This window comes from Pogona vitticeps, chromosome 4 (genome assembly GCF_051106095.1).
Source record: "Pogona vitticeps strain Pit_001003342236 chromosome 4, PviZW2.1, whole genome shotgun sequence".
Lineage (NCBI taxonomy): Eukaryota > Metazoa > Chordata > Lepidosauria > Squamata > Agamidae > Pogona > Pogona vitticeps.
Window position 1 is genome coordinate 40,953,736 of NC_135786.1, and position 12,328 is coordinate 40,966,063.

A 12,328-nucleotide genomic window follows, 5' to 3' on the forward strand; every position below is an offset into this window, starting at 1 on the left:
GATTTTATTTACTTCCTGGTTATGTCTTTTTATTTGGGGGTGGGTGAATCTTGGAGGAAAGCTCTCAGAAGTGGAAACATTAGACAAAACAGCAACAGGTTTTTACAGCAAGATAGTCAAAGTGGAAGAAAAATGTAGAAAAACCTTGTATTCGCGAAGGCTTTCACGGCCGGGATCTAATGGTTGTTGTGGGTTTATCGGGCTCTTTGGCCGTGTTCTGGAGGTTGTTCTTCCTAACATTTCGCCAGTCTCTGTGGCCGGCATCTTCAGAGGAAAGCCATAAATACTGCACTCCCATACGAGCACAGAGTGTTGTCCTCTGAAGATGCTGGCCACAGAGACTGGCGAAACGTTAGGAAGAACCTTCAGAACACAGCTAAAGAGCCCGAAAAACCCACAACAACCAGTAGAAAAACCTTATTTCATACACTGAGAATTTTGCCTTTAAATACTTTAGTTCAGAGGTTTTGCTAGCTCTCCTATGAAAATATGAAGGAAAAATAAAAGAAGACCTTAAAAATCTATAGAAACAATATTTTTCTGAAATCTCTTTGACTGTAGGCAGCTGTTCTCTATGCAGGGACATGGATGCATGGAATACACAGAGCTCTGGAATATGTGTAAATAGTTGTAAACTGCTCTATTTTCTCATGCATTTATAATTAGGACCATGCAAGTAGACAGTCTCTTACATTTATTGTAAAATGTACTTATTCTCTGTGATTACATTTATAGGGCTTCAAAAACAAACCCAAAAAGAAAGGCCGTATACAGCCTGACCTGATAGATGTTGATTTAATCAGAGGTAAGCACAGTTTGAATAAATGCATTTATATCTGATGGCCAATAGTAAATGTGAAAAACATTTTATTTTAAGTTTGTTTGTGGTTGTACGTACTGAATCTGTCAGGTAGGTATGATATTCAGTACAATCTTCATCCAAAAATTCCTACCATATTCTTTGGATCCTCAAGTGAACTCACAATTAAAAAACAATGAAACATCAAAAGATCAAAAAAGTTCCAGCAAAAAATGATCTTATTGTAGAGGAGAAATAATAAAATTTGAATATAAGTTTGAAGTTTGATTTAAAGAAAAAGTTTTCAGAATTTATTGGCTACCTACTAGGACCAGCTGGACTTCCTATAGAAGGAAGTTCTAAAGGTTTGTGGATGAGAAGTGCTCTTCAAAATGTCTTGTCCTCGTACTTCTGCCCCTAAATCTCAGAAGCTAATGGGACACAGAGTTAAGTGCCAGATGCAGGCTGGTTCAGGTGGCCTCTCAGGTAGGTTGCCCCCAAACCATTTACAGGTTTTTAGATAATGATAATTAGTGAGTTTTCTCCTTCAAGAGTTGAACTCTATATGAGATAGAGATTGCATGCCTAACCCCAGTCTAGTGTTCCTACAGTTCATGGTACCTCTTTCTTGTATGGATTGAATCTCAGTTTGTTAACCCATCGGTGTGCACAATAATGGTTCAGAACTTCCACAGCATCTTTGGATTCTGCTTTGAAGAAAAGGAGAAGAGAGAGCTGGATGAAATAATCATATTGATAATTCTTCAGTCCAAATCTATGGATGATCTCTTTCAGTGCTTTATATAGATTAAGGGACAGGAACACTGGATTGTCACCAGCTGGAATTTGGGCAGGAAAGAGATATAAAAGAGGTCTTTTGCCTCAATCCAAGCTTTGTCGTGTCCAGAATTTCTACCTTTACCTCCTCTATTGGAATAACATGCATACCCAGGAGGCTGGATACCTCCCTTTATTCAGTATATGGACTGGGTAAAGGAGTGTTCTAGCTGCTGCTTAGCTCATACTTCTCTAAAATTGGATAATTTTTCTTCTGCATGCAGAGAAAGTAGTGATCCATGTTCATTCCAGGTTGTGGTTACAATAGCAGCTAGGAGTGCTGATGAATCAAATTGTTGTCCTAGTTCTGTAAGAAAGTATGGGGAGATTCTAAAAGCACCTTTAAGCTGTTACTTCCAGGTCTCCCTACATAGGTAGAAGGAGGAACCTACCAGGCATTGCAGCAGGGTGCCTAGGTGCAGTTTTGAGATGTCTGTTGTAATGTTGAGAGGTGTGGCTGCACCCATTATAATTTGGCTCATGGAGGGCTTGGAATGGAAAAACTTGGTTCACCTTTCTTGCACTGGATGCAGATGTGTAACATGGGGGACAAGATGGAATCTCATAGGCTCCAGGGTGTTACAGCCTTGCAACAAGCAGTCACTTCTTTGTGACACCTGTGGCTACAACCCCTTCAGATTAGATCATAGCAATAGTAGTTCTGTCTAAAACAACTTCCTTCAGTTTAGAGCTCACCATTGATGTGGTTATAAGTTATTTCAAGAATTAGAAGCCAAAATCAACCAAAGAATGCAAAAGAAAGGCTCAGATTGTTGGAAAAACTACATTATACGGAGATCAAGAGCTACCTTGTCTGTTTGTGAAGTGATAGAATGAGTGTGTATTGATTGTATATTCATGTAGTGCTTGTTTATTACACTAGAAACAACCTCCTTTTTTGACTGTATCACTTTAGACTGGAGATGGGCGCTCAGATGACTGAATGCTTCTCCACACCTCCCCTACCCTTGTTGAAAAATAACCATATAATGCTGTGTATTTTACTCAGAATGCCCATTGGGTTGTATATAAGATATTGTAGCCCATAACTTAGTCTTCTACTTGAAATGTTGGTTTTCAGTGATTTATTTTGCAATGGAAGTGTATTCTGTCATGGGACTGCATGCCTTCAGAAGTATAATCTATGCATAGATTTGCTGTTGTGCTATCTATGAGCACCAGAACTGAGCGATATCAGGTTTTTGTTTTGTTTGTTTGTTTTACATTTTTCATGTTTTAATACAGCTTTGTCTTGAAAAGAGAAGAAGTAGTTGCAGAATTCTCATGATTTTTAGCAGAACAACCTATTTTCAGTATTCATCTTTTCTAGGGTCCACATTTGCTAAAGCTAAACCTGAAATCCCTTGGACATCACTTACAAGAAAGGGCCTTGTTCGGGTTGTGTTCTTCCCATTTTTTAGCCAGTGGTGGATACAAGTGACTTCTTGGCGTATTTTTACATGGCTGCTTATGCTCTACCTCCTGCAAGGTGAGTGAGGAGTGACATTATTCTTGAATTACTTGAAGATAAAATCAAGGTGGACTATTTTAACTAGTCTGAGGAAGTGCAACTATCTACTTCGATGGATCACCATTGTATGTGTGTGTGTGTGTGTGTGTGTGTGTGTGTGTGTGTGTGTGTGTGTGTGTGTGTCTGGGTCTGTGGGTCTGTGGGTGTGTGTGTGTGTGTGTGAGAGAGAGAGAGAGAGAGAGAGAGAGACGTTCCTGGGGGTTTCAACAGCAGAGCCCAATAAGCCAGTCCAATGTCAGAAATTCAGAGAATGCAGAGCCGATATCAACATGCCAAAGCCAAATCACAAACCATAATCCAAGGTCAGGGTCCAAAGCCAAATCACAAAACATAAGCCAAGGGTCCAGAGAACAAGGTTCAAGGTAGTCAGGAGCATGAATGCAAGCCAGAGATTTGACTTGTTGCTTCCACAAGCGTGCTAACATCTGGGTGCAGATTTTATAGCAACAGCAGCCATCTAAACATCTCATCCTGCTAATACTCGGGACTGGTCGACCAGATTTTCCTATGGGAAGCATTTGTGCGGGCTTCGGATCTCTGTGTCGTGAGTCCTTGCCGAAGCTTGTCCCTTACTCTGGCTACTGGGGGAGGAGAATCTGGTGGTGATTCATCTGTGATTCTGATTCCCATCATTCTCCTTAGCTGTACTTAACCCCTCAGATTCCAGATCTTAGGCAGAACTCATGACTCTGTGTGTGTGTGTGTGCATATAAGGGTGACACAGAAGAGAAGTGATAGGGCTTAGGCATTCTCACAGTCAGTAGTGCATCTTTTGTTGAGAGTTGCGCCTTGAAAGAGTCTGATTATACTGACTTCTGATACTGTATCTCAGAGGATGAGATTATTAACATATTGCCTTTAGTTTGTTGTTTATGAGGATCATCCTATACCCATCTGTTCCTGTAGTAATGACATACGAGAAAACCAGAGCAAACCCATATATTTATGTTTTAATCTCTGTAACATCATCAACTAATTACACGAATCCCTTCTGTGTTCTTATACATATTTACATGATTACTCAGCACTGCCTAAGAGGATGTATAATTTGTTTTATTTATGTAAAAGATTGCCTTAAGTAAAACTATAACTGATAAGAGTATTTTTCCCCCAGTTGTAGCAATTGTCTTGTACTACATGATGCCAGTTGTGAGTGCAAGTGAAATTATTGGACCATTGTGCCTTATGCTTCTAATGGGAACCGTTCACTGTCAAATAGTATCAACTCAGTTAACAAAGCCCTCAGGAATTGATGGAACCAGTATTGGCCGGCGAAGGAGGTGAGAGGAAATGTCAGTCATTTTGTTAGGTGAGATGAGATTCCCTATTTTAGGTCCTTGTTACAATTGGAATATATGGTTGCATAGCATCTTAAAGTTTCCCCGAGTGCCCTTATAATATAGGATTAATTTTAGCTTTGTTTGCCGTTTCCTTATGGATTTCCCTGGAATGTTGGTGAGAGGTCAGAGGGCTGGCTTTCTTCTTTGTCTTACTTTTGTAGTTTTTTCATTTTTGGCAAAATATGGTAAAGTGAACCTTTCAAAGCATATAGCTGGTATTTCTCAAGTGAAGCGATTAACGTGCATTATTCTCCGGTTTGTTATTAGAACCATTGCTTACACGTTGTCTCCTCCTCAAGGTGCAGAGCGGGAAGAAAAAATACTTCTTATTCTAACCACAGTGCATGATTAAATAAATGTTATTTCCCCTTTGATAACATCTGTAGGAATGCTAAGCAGGGATTATCTTGGCTGTTTGATTTCATTCTCCAAATGGCAACTTTCCCCCCACCATTTTTTAAAATACTTACTATTAACTTCTCTGAGGTTGCTGCCTAGAAGCTGCCAGTGCAGTGCCCAGATCAAATGGTTGTTAGTTGACTTGAAAAATGATTGCCAAAAAGTGACACATGATCCAGCAATATGGACAAGGCAGGTGAAAAATCAAAATGTGATATTATTATTGTTATTATTGTTGATAATGATGGAAAGCATGATCATAATTCAACACGGGCATGGCTAAAACTGGGGACCATTAAGAAAGAAACCGAAGGCTTGATTTTTGGTGCACAAGAACAAACACTCCAAACCAATGTGATGGAAGCTAAGATCCAAGGAGTTAGTGCTAACAGCAAATGTTGACTCTGCTAAGAAAAAGGTGAAACTGTGTCACACCTCACCTGTCAATATCCAAAGATTGCACAAACAGATTACAGGTTAGACATGACAGAGTGGCAAAGTGAGTGCACTGGTCATTATGCAAAAAATATAACTTGCCAGCCTCCATAAACCCATGGGAACATCGGGTAGAGAAGGTGTCAGAAAATGAGGAAGTCAAGATCTTGTGGGAATTCCAGATCCAAACAGATAGACACCTTGGACGTAACACACCAAACATAGTAGTAATAGAACGAAGAAATGTCTGGATCATTAACATTGCAATTCCAGGGGATTCCAGACTGGAAAATAAAGAATTGGAAAAAACTAACGAAGTACAGAGACCTGGCAATGGAAACATGTTGCCTCTGGAAGAAGCACACTTCAGTGGTCTCTATAGTCAATGGGGCTTTGGGAACAATATCAAGAAATTTCACACAGTACTATATAAGCAGCTGCAGATCTCAGAAACCACACCATCAGAGCTACAAAAAACAGCAATATTAGGAACAGCATACATTTGTTGTTGTTTAGTCACTAAGTCGTGTCCGACTCTTCATGACCCCATGCACCAGAGCATGCCGGGCCCTCCTGTCTTCCACTGCCTCCCAGAGTTGGGTCAAATTCATGTTGGTAGCTTCGGTGATACTGTCCATCCATCTCATCCTCAGTTGTCCCCTTCTCCTTTTGCCTTCACACTTTCCCAACATCAGGGTCTTTTCCAGGGAGTCTTCTCTTCTCATGAGATGGCCAGAGTATTGGAGCCTCAGCTTCAGGCTGAGCATCATACTGTGTTAATATTTAACAGGTACTTAGGTTTTTGGTCAAAACTTTTATCTGCTATATAATACCAGTCAATGTTTTTATAGTTTTGATTGACTATGCCTGATATTTTTGAATAATAATTATAATAATAATTATAATTATAATAATAATAATAATTATAATTATAATTATAATTATAATTATAAGTATTATAAGTATTATAAGTATTATAAGCAGTTGTAGTTTTCAGAAATAGCATAATCAGAGCTAAAATATTGGCAGTATTAGGAACATTATATATGCTACATCGTTAGCTTTTTGATTAGAATTTGTATCTGTTGTATAATACTAGGCAATGTTTTTATCATTTTGATTGACTGTGCCTGTATTTTTTACTACTACTACTACTACTACTACTACTACTACTACTACTACTACTACTACTACTACTACTACTACTACTACTACTACTACTACTACTACTACTAATAATAATAATAATAATAATAATAATAATAATAATAATAATAATAATAATAATAATAATAATAATAATATGCTATTCATTTCTGACTAATGGTGACCCCTTTCAGGTATTTATTTGAAATAGAGAGTGCTCAGAAGTTGTTTGTTAGTCTGGCCCAACAGAAATAGCAGGTTCAGCAGAAATAGTACTAGAATAGAATTACAGTTTTGGGCTGAGATATATTGTCTCAGTCACATGGATCTGAAAGGCAAGGGCTGCTTGTCATAGTTATATGTCATCTTCTAAGTTAATTTCAATTACACCGTATTACCCTTCTCTTTTATCTGCTTTCTCTCTCTCTCTCTCTCCTTGCATGCCTCTTTCTTGTGTGTGTATACACTTTCCAAATTTCCTAGATGTTAGGGTCCCCTGGACTTTCCATTTTTATAACATGATAATCTAAAATGGTATTTTGGTATGCATCTCTTACTCATGCTGGGCATTTTGAGATATGTCTCATTCTCTTGTTCAACATTTGTCAAGGGCCTTGTAACGAAGAGGAAACTCGATACTTTTTACCAACCTCTGATTTGTTGTTAAATATTTGTGTTTTTTCCTATTGCAGAAAAATCCGCAAATTAGCAGGTGGTGATGGGAGTACTGCCTATTCCTTTGACAAAATCAGCAGAACAGAGGAGCCTCCGGAGATCTCATCCAGGATCAGCAACTTTTTTGGTTCAGTGTTACACAGAAGGAACAGGGAGGGGTATGGTTGGTAATGTTGATTTGTTCAGGAGGTAATTGTGGTATAACTACAAATGATCATATTGTAGGGGCTACATTAAAACATTCATTTTGTTTGGGATATGTGTGCTGGTTTTGCCAAGAAATTATCCTTGTATTCTAGAGTTGCTGAATTATTAGCTTTTTCAGTTCCATGTCATTTTCATATTTATTCCATTCTTCCCCCAAAACATGCAGGGAGGCGCAAATGGTTCTGTACTTCACAACAGTCCTGCAGCTGTTTCAGTCCGTGGCCCAAAGGCAGCATAAATGTCTTATAGCTATGCAGGGATAGGAACCTTTTTTGTTTAGAGCCATGATATACACTCACCTAAATTGCCTTTGAAGTGGAAAAAAGTTATTGTTGCATTTTCTCCCCATGTCCTGTTAGGGAGATTAGGTGAAATGGTAGCAGGGAAAAATGGGAACATGTCATCCTTCACTGTGTAACAAAAAGTTTTTAGTCAAGCAAAGGATTCATTCTGTTCTTATTGTCTGTTTTATGAAAATTTACATTTTCTTAGAATTTAATGTACAGTGATGCCCCGCATAGCGACGTTAATCCTTTCCACGATTAACGTTGCTATCCGGAAACATCGCTAAATGGAACAAAAAACCCCCATAGGAACGCATTAAACCCTGTTTAATGTGTTCCTATGGGGCAAAAACTCACTGTTCAGGAAGATCCTCCATAGGGGCGGCCATTTTCGCCACCTTGGTAAGCAAAGAATCCGTCCAGAAAACAGCGGGCGGCCATTTTGCCATCTTCCCTGCTCCAGCCCCTCCCCCTCCCCGCCTTACAGCTGATGGGCGCTGCTCTTAGAAGCTTCCCCAGCAGGTAAATAGGCAGTGGAAATGCACTGGGGAAGCCTCTGAAAGCGGTGCTTTGCCAAGGTGGATGTGGGTGGGTGGGTGGGTGGGGTGGCAGGGACAGGCCCGCCCCCCCGCCCCCTCATGCCCCCCCACCCCCCTCATGCCCCCCATGGCAAAGCGGCGATTTCAGAGGTGCATTTTCACTGCTGAAAAAGCCCCAGGAGGCTTCCGAAAGCGGCGCTTTGCCAGGGTGGGGGTGGGTGGGGGTGTGGTAGGGACAGGCCCGCCCCCCAGGGCCTCCCTCGTGGGGGGCGCGAGGTGGGGTGTGGGGCGTGGCGGGGGGTGGCGGGCTTGTCCCTGCCACTCCACCCCCACCCACCCCAGCAAAGCGCCGCTTTCAGAGGCTTCCCCAGTGCATTTCCACTGCCTGTTTTCCTGCTGGGGAAGCTTCTAAGAGCAGCGCCCGTCAGCTGTAAGGTGGGGAGGGGGAGGGGCTGGAGCAGGGAAGATGGCTCCCGGCTCTTTTCTGAGACGATCACTTCCCTCCCTCATCGCAAGCTGTGCAAAAATGGGGGATTTGCGATGATGGGGGGGAAGCCATCATTGCAATGCGATCTTTCCCTATAGGGAACATCGCAATGCGATCGCAAAAGTGATGGCAAAATGTTCATCACTATGCGGATTCGTCATTAAACGGGGCACCCGTTAAGCGAGGCACCACTGTAGTAGCAATGATTTTTTCTCTTGAGTAATGGTATCTGGCTTTCCCTTGCCTTCTCTCATAATTTGAGACTTCTGCACATTGTAGTGAATTCCTTAGTACACCCACACACAAAAAGTGTATATTAATCCTTTCACAAGTTTGATATTATGTATGTATGTATGTATGTATGTATGTATGTATGTATGTATGTATGTATGTATGTATGTATGTATGTATGTATGTATGTATGTATGTATGTATGTATGTATGTATGAAATTTATACCCCGCCCATCTAGACACAAGTCTACTCTGGGTGGCTAACAATAAAAATGGAATAAAAACAGTATAATAAAATAAAAAGCAACAATAGTAATGTGGTTCAAGGTGGGGAAAAAATAAAAGTAATCAAATAATGACAGGAGGGAAAGCCTGCCTAAAGAGCCAGGTCTTAAGTTGGCTCTTAAAAACACCCAGTGAGGGAGCCAGACAGATCTCTTGAGGGCAGACTGTTCCAAAGGTGAGGGTCCACTGCCGAGAAGGCCCAGTTTCTTGTTATTTCTCTCCAGGCCTCCTTCGGCGTTAGATCAAGTCATGGGGGAATTCTGTAAGCTCTCAGCTATTTTATTTTAAAGTGTGTGGGAGGAATACGTGCAATCTCTTGTATTTCGTTCTTTAGGATGAAGGGGGGAAAACGAGTAGCTGATAAAGGAACTGAAACAGAGCCTAGCAGCAGTACAAAGTGTAGAGCTTCCAGATCTGAGCATAGTTTGCAGCGGTCCAAGGAGCCTGGAATTCTAATAAGTCTGGCAAAAAGCCAGGTAAGATCAGGATTTAATGCACTGATTTTACAGACAGAAATTCAGATCTGTTTTGTATGAATTAAATCTCTTAACATCTGAAAATTCTAGAAAGTGTGGAATGTAGCCTTGTAAAATGAGTTTTGCCCCAGTCAGCAGAGATTATTATTATCTGAAATTTATTTAAACATAAAAATGCATATTTAAGTTTCAGTTTCAGCTTGCCTGATGTTTGCACAGAAGGTAATTAACTGTGCAACGTCTTTGTTTTTCTTCTGCTTGAAGTCACAAGTTGCTTTTGTTGCTCAGACTGCCTTCAGTTGCTTTGCATATGGAAATACTGCTTTCAGAATTACTATTATTGATTTGATCATTGTATTCGCGAAGGCTTTCACGGCCGGGATCTAATGGTTGTTGTGGGTTTTTCGGGCTCTTTGGCCGTGTTCTGAAGGTTGTTCTTCCTAATGTTTCGCCAGTCTCTGTGGCCGGCATTTGAAGAATTTGATTATTCTTAATTGCTTTTTACACCAGCTTTTCTCTAGAGAGCTTAAGGTAGTACATATGGCTCCTTCTTTTACAACTGTTGTTTGAATTAAGTCTAACATGACATGTCCCCATCCTACACTGTACCATGCTTTCCCTTAGACATTTGGTAGAGAAATAAGGTGTTGTATGCTGTACAGGTCTCCATGATAACAACCGAAACATCTGTCTCACAATTTCAGCTCCAATACTTTTAGGAGGGTGAAATGATAATATAGTTTCTATTATTGTTGCTGATGCTAAAGTTTTGTGACATTTCTTCTCAGTAAGGTAGTCTGTGTCTTTATCTTCTTACCTTACCTCGCATGTGCTCTTATAAAGGCATTTTCTGCTGATACAGAGATTTTCTACTGATTGGTTGCTGTAGCCCAAACAAATTGCATGAATATGAAGTATCTCATTTGGTTGATGTTGACTAACTTTAATTCTGGCTGCTGTTCTTCCAGAGTAATACCAGAGGCTCCGGGATTTCTGATGAGCTGTCAAGTGAGGAAGAAACAGATTTTGCAAGTCAAAGAATTTTGCTACGCCGAAGCGTGGAAGGTGCCCCTAGTATTAATGAGACTGAAAATCAGAGCAGGAAGTCTTCTCTTGGTTCTTCTTATATTGTTCCAAATCAGTCAATATCACAGGTAAGGATTATTGTCAAAGAAGTAATTATTGATTCATCATCCCAGCTTTTAATTAACTTGTAGCGGCTAGAATATTGTTGCATAGTTACATTTGTGGAAGGGAAATATTGTAACTTGCTGTGGCTTTTGACTGGAAACTAACAAATCTCTATTTGGATTTTTGAGTGCTATCAGCCTTCCTGTGGGCCTGGCACTCGCGTGAAAATCCAAGGGGGTGAATGTTAAGTGCCAATGAGAAACCATTGCAAGTTACACTGTTTGCTTTCTGCCGCTATATGAAAGCAACAAGATTTTGGCCTATCGTTCACAATAACTGCTTATTCCAGAGTAACATCAGAGAAAAATATAAATTTAAATGGTAGATTTATTTCAAAAACACAAGTATTTCAGACACAATAAAAAAAGATAAAAATGAACATTTTATTTAAATTTAGGTAAAGTAGATTGGATAGGTTACAATATCAAGTTCTTAAATAAATTATAGTTGATATTGGCTAGAGCAAATACCTGTTCTGGCAAGCCATACAGAGGTGAGGATTCTCTTTAACAAATGACCTCACATCAGGTATATAGAAAGTTAAAAAATAAGAGGAGGTTTGAATCTTCTGAGAGGGCTATAGTTGGTTCCCCTTACAGGTTTAACTGAGATCACTTGAGTTTTGTGTGACTGCATACACTGCGTAATGTTGGGAGGTTTTAAGTAATAGAGAATGATGTGTATGCAAATAATGGTAAAATCCTAATTGGGATGTCAACTGAATTTGCTATTCAAAAAATGGCAATGAAGAAGTGTGAAGTAGAGCTAGGATTTTTTTTTTGTTTCAGCTTGTTTCATAGCATGTTAAATGATAAAGAAGAGGAAAGGAGTATTAATGGAGTGTTAAACTGTTGCATGCTCTCTGTGATGAAGATCATTGGAGGAAGGTTGGGAAGAAAGTTTGAACCTTGTTGGAGGATGTTTAGTATATGTTTGAAATAAAAGAGAATCTCCTTTTTCTAATATAAGACACAGACTGTATTATTTTGAAGGTTTCCCACATTTTCATGTATTCCATTTATTTTGTGAGTGTGTGTTCTGTGACAGGTCAAAGAGGTTGTGAAATCTATACAAGATTCTGACAGTATCGCTGAATCGGAACTTGATGCAACAGTGTTTCATGAGGTATTCCAAATTACAGATTATTGCCATATGTTATGTGATGGGAAGATTCTGGAGACAACAGCTTGGGCTGTCGTCCTTTTCAAAATTAGAATTATCCTTATATGAGAAGATAGGTGCTTTGCTGACACCTTGTAACTTCAAGCAGAAAAATGGCAATGGAAAAATAAATGTATGGGATAGTTTCTAGTTGAAAATTGAATTACTTTCATTATTCCTTGCATAGCCTGCAATGAAGGCTTACTAACAAGTTCAAAGTCAAGGGAGAGCTGATTAGTATCTAGTACCTACTGGTTATTATTATTATTTGGCTAAATATTTTAATATACCTGTAGCTAATTTA

At 39.7% G+C, this 12,328-nt stretch overlaps 1 protein-coding gene across 4 annotated transcripts in view; it reads left to right on the forward strand.

The window, feature by feature from the left end:
* Positions 1–12,328, forward strand: part of PHTF1 (putative homeodomain transcription factor 1) — a 29,518-nt gene that overhangs the window by 5,139 nt on the left and 12,051 nt on the right. For 2 of the 4 annotated variants that reach the window (XR_013545120.1, XM_020780579.3), the window contains exons 4-10: positions 736–805; positions 2,967–3,125; positions 4,282–4,447; positions 7,180–7,320; positions 9,531–9,672; positions 10,641–10,826; positions 11,911–11,988. Coding sequence is in view for 3 of the 4 variants with exons in the window: in XM_020780579.3 (XP_020636238.1) it covers positions 736–805; positions 2,967–3,125; positions 4,282–4,447; positions 7,180–7,320; positions 9,531–9,672; positions 10,641–10,826; positions 11,911–11,988 (942 nt within the window). In the remaining variant the exon portion in view is untranslated. Of the gene's footprint in view, positions 1–735; positions 806–2,966; positions 3,126–4,281; positions 4,448–7,179; positions 7,352–9,530; positions 9,673–10,640; positions 10,827–11,910; positions 11,989–12,328 lie in introns of those variants that run through there. The other 2 variants (XM_078393360.1, XM_020780581.3) reach the window with 2 other exon arrangements.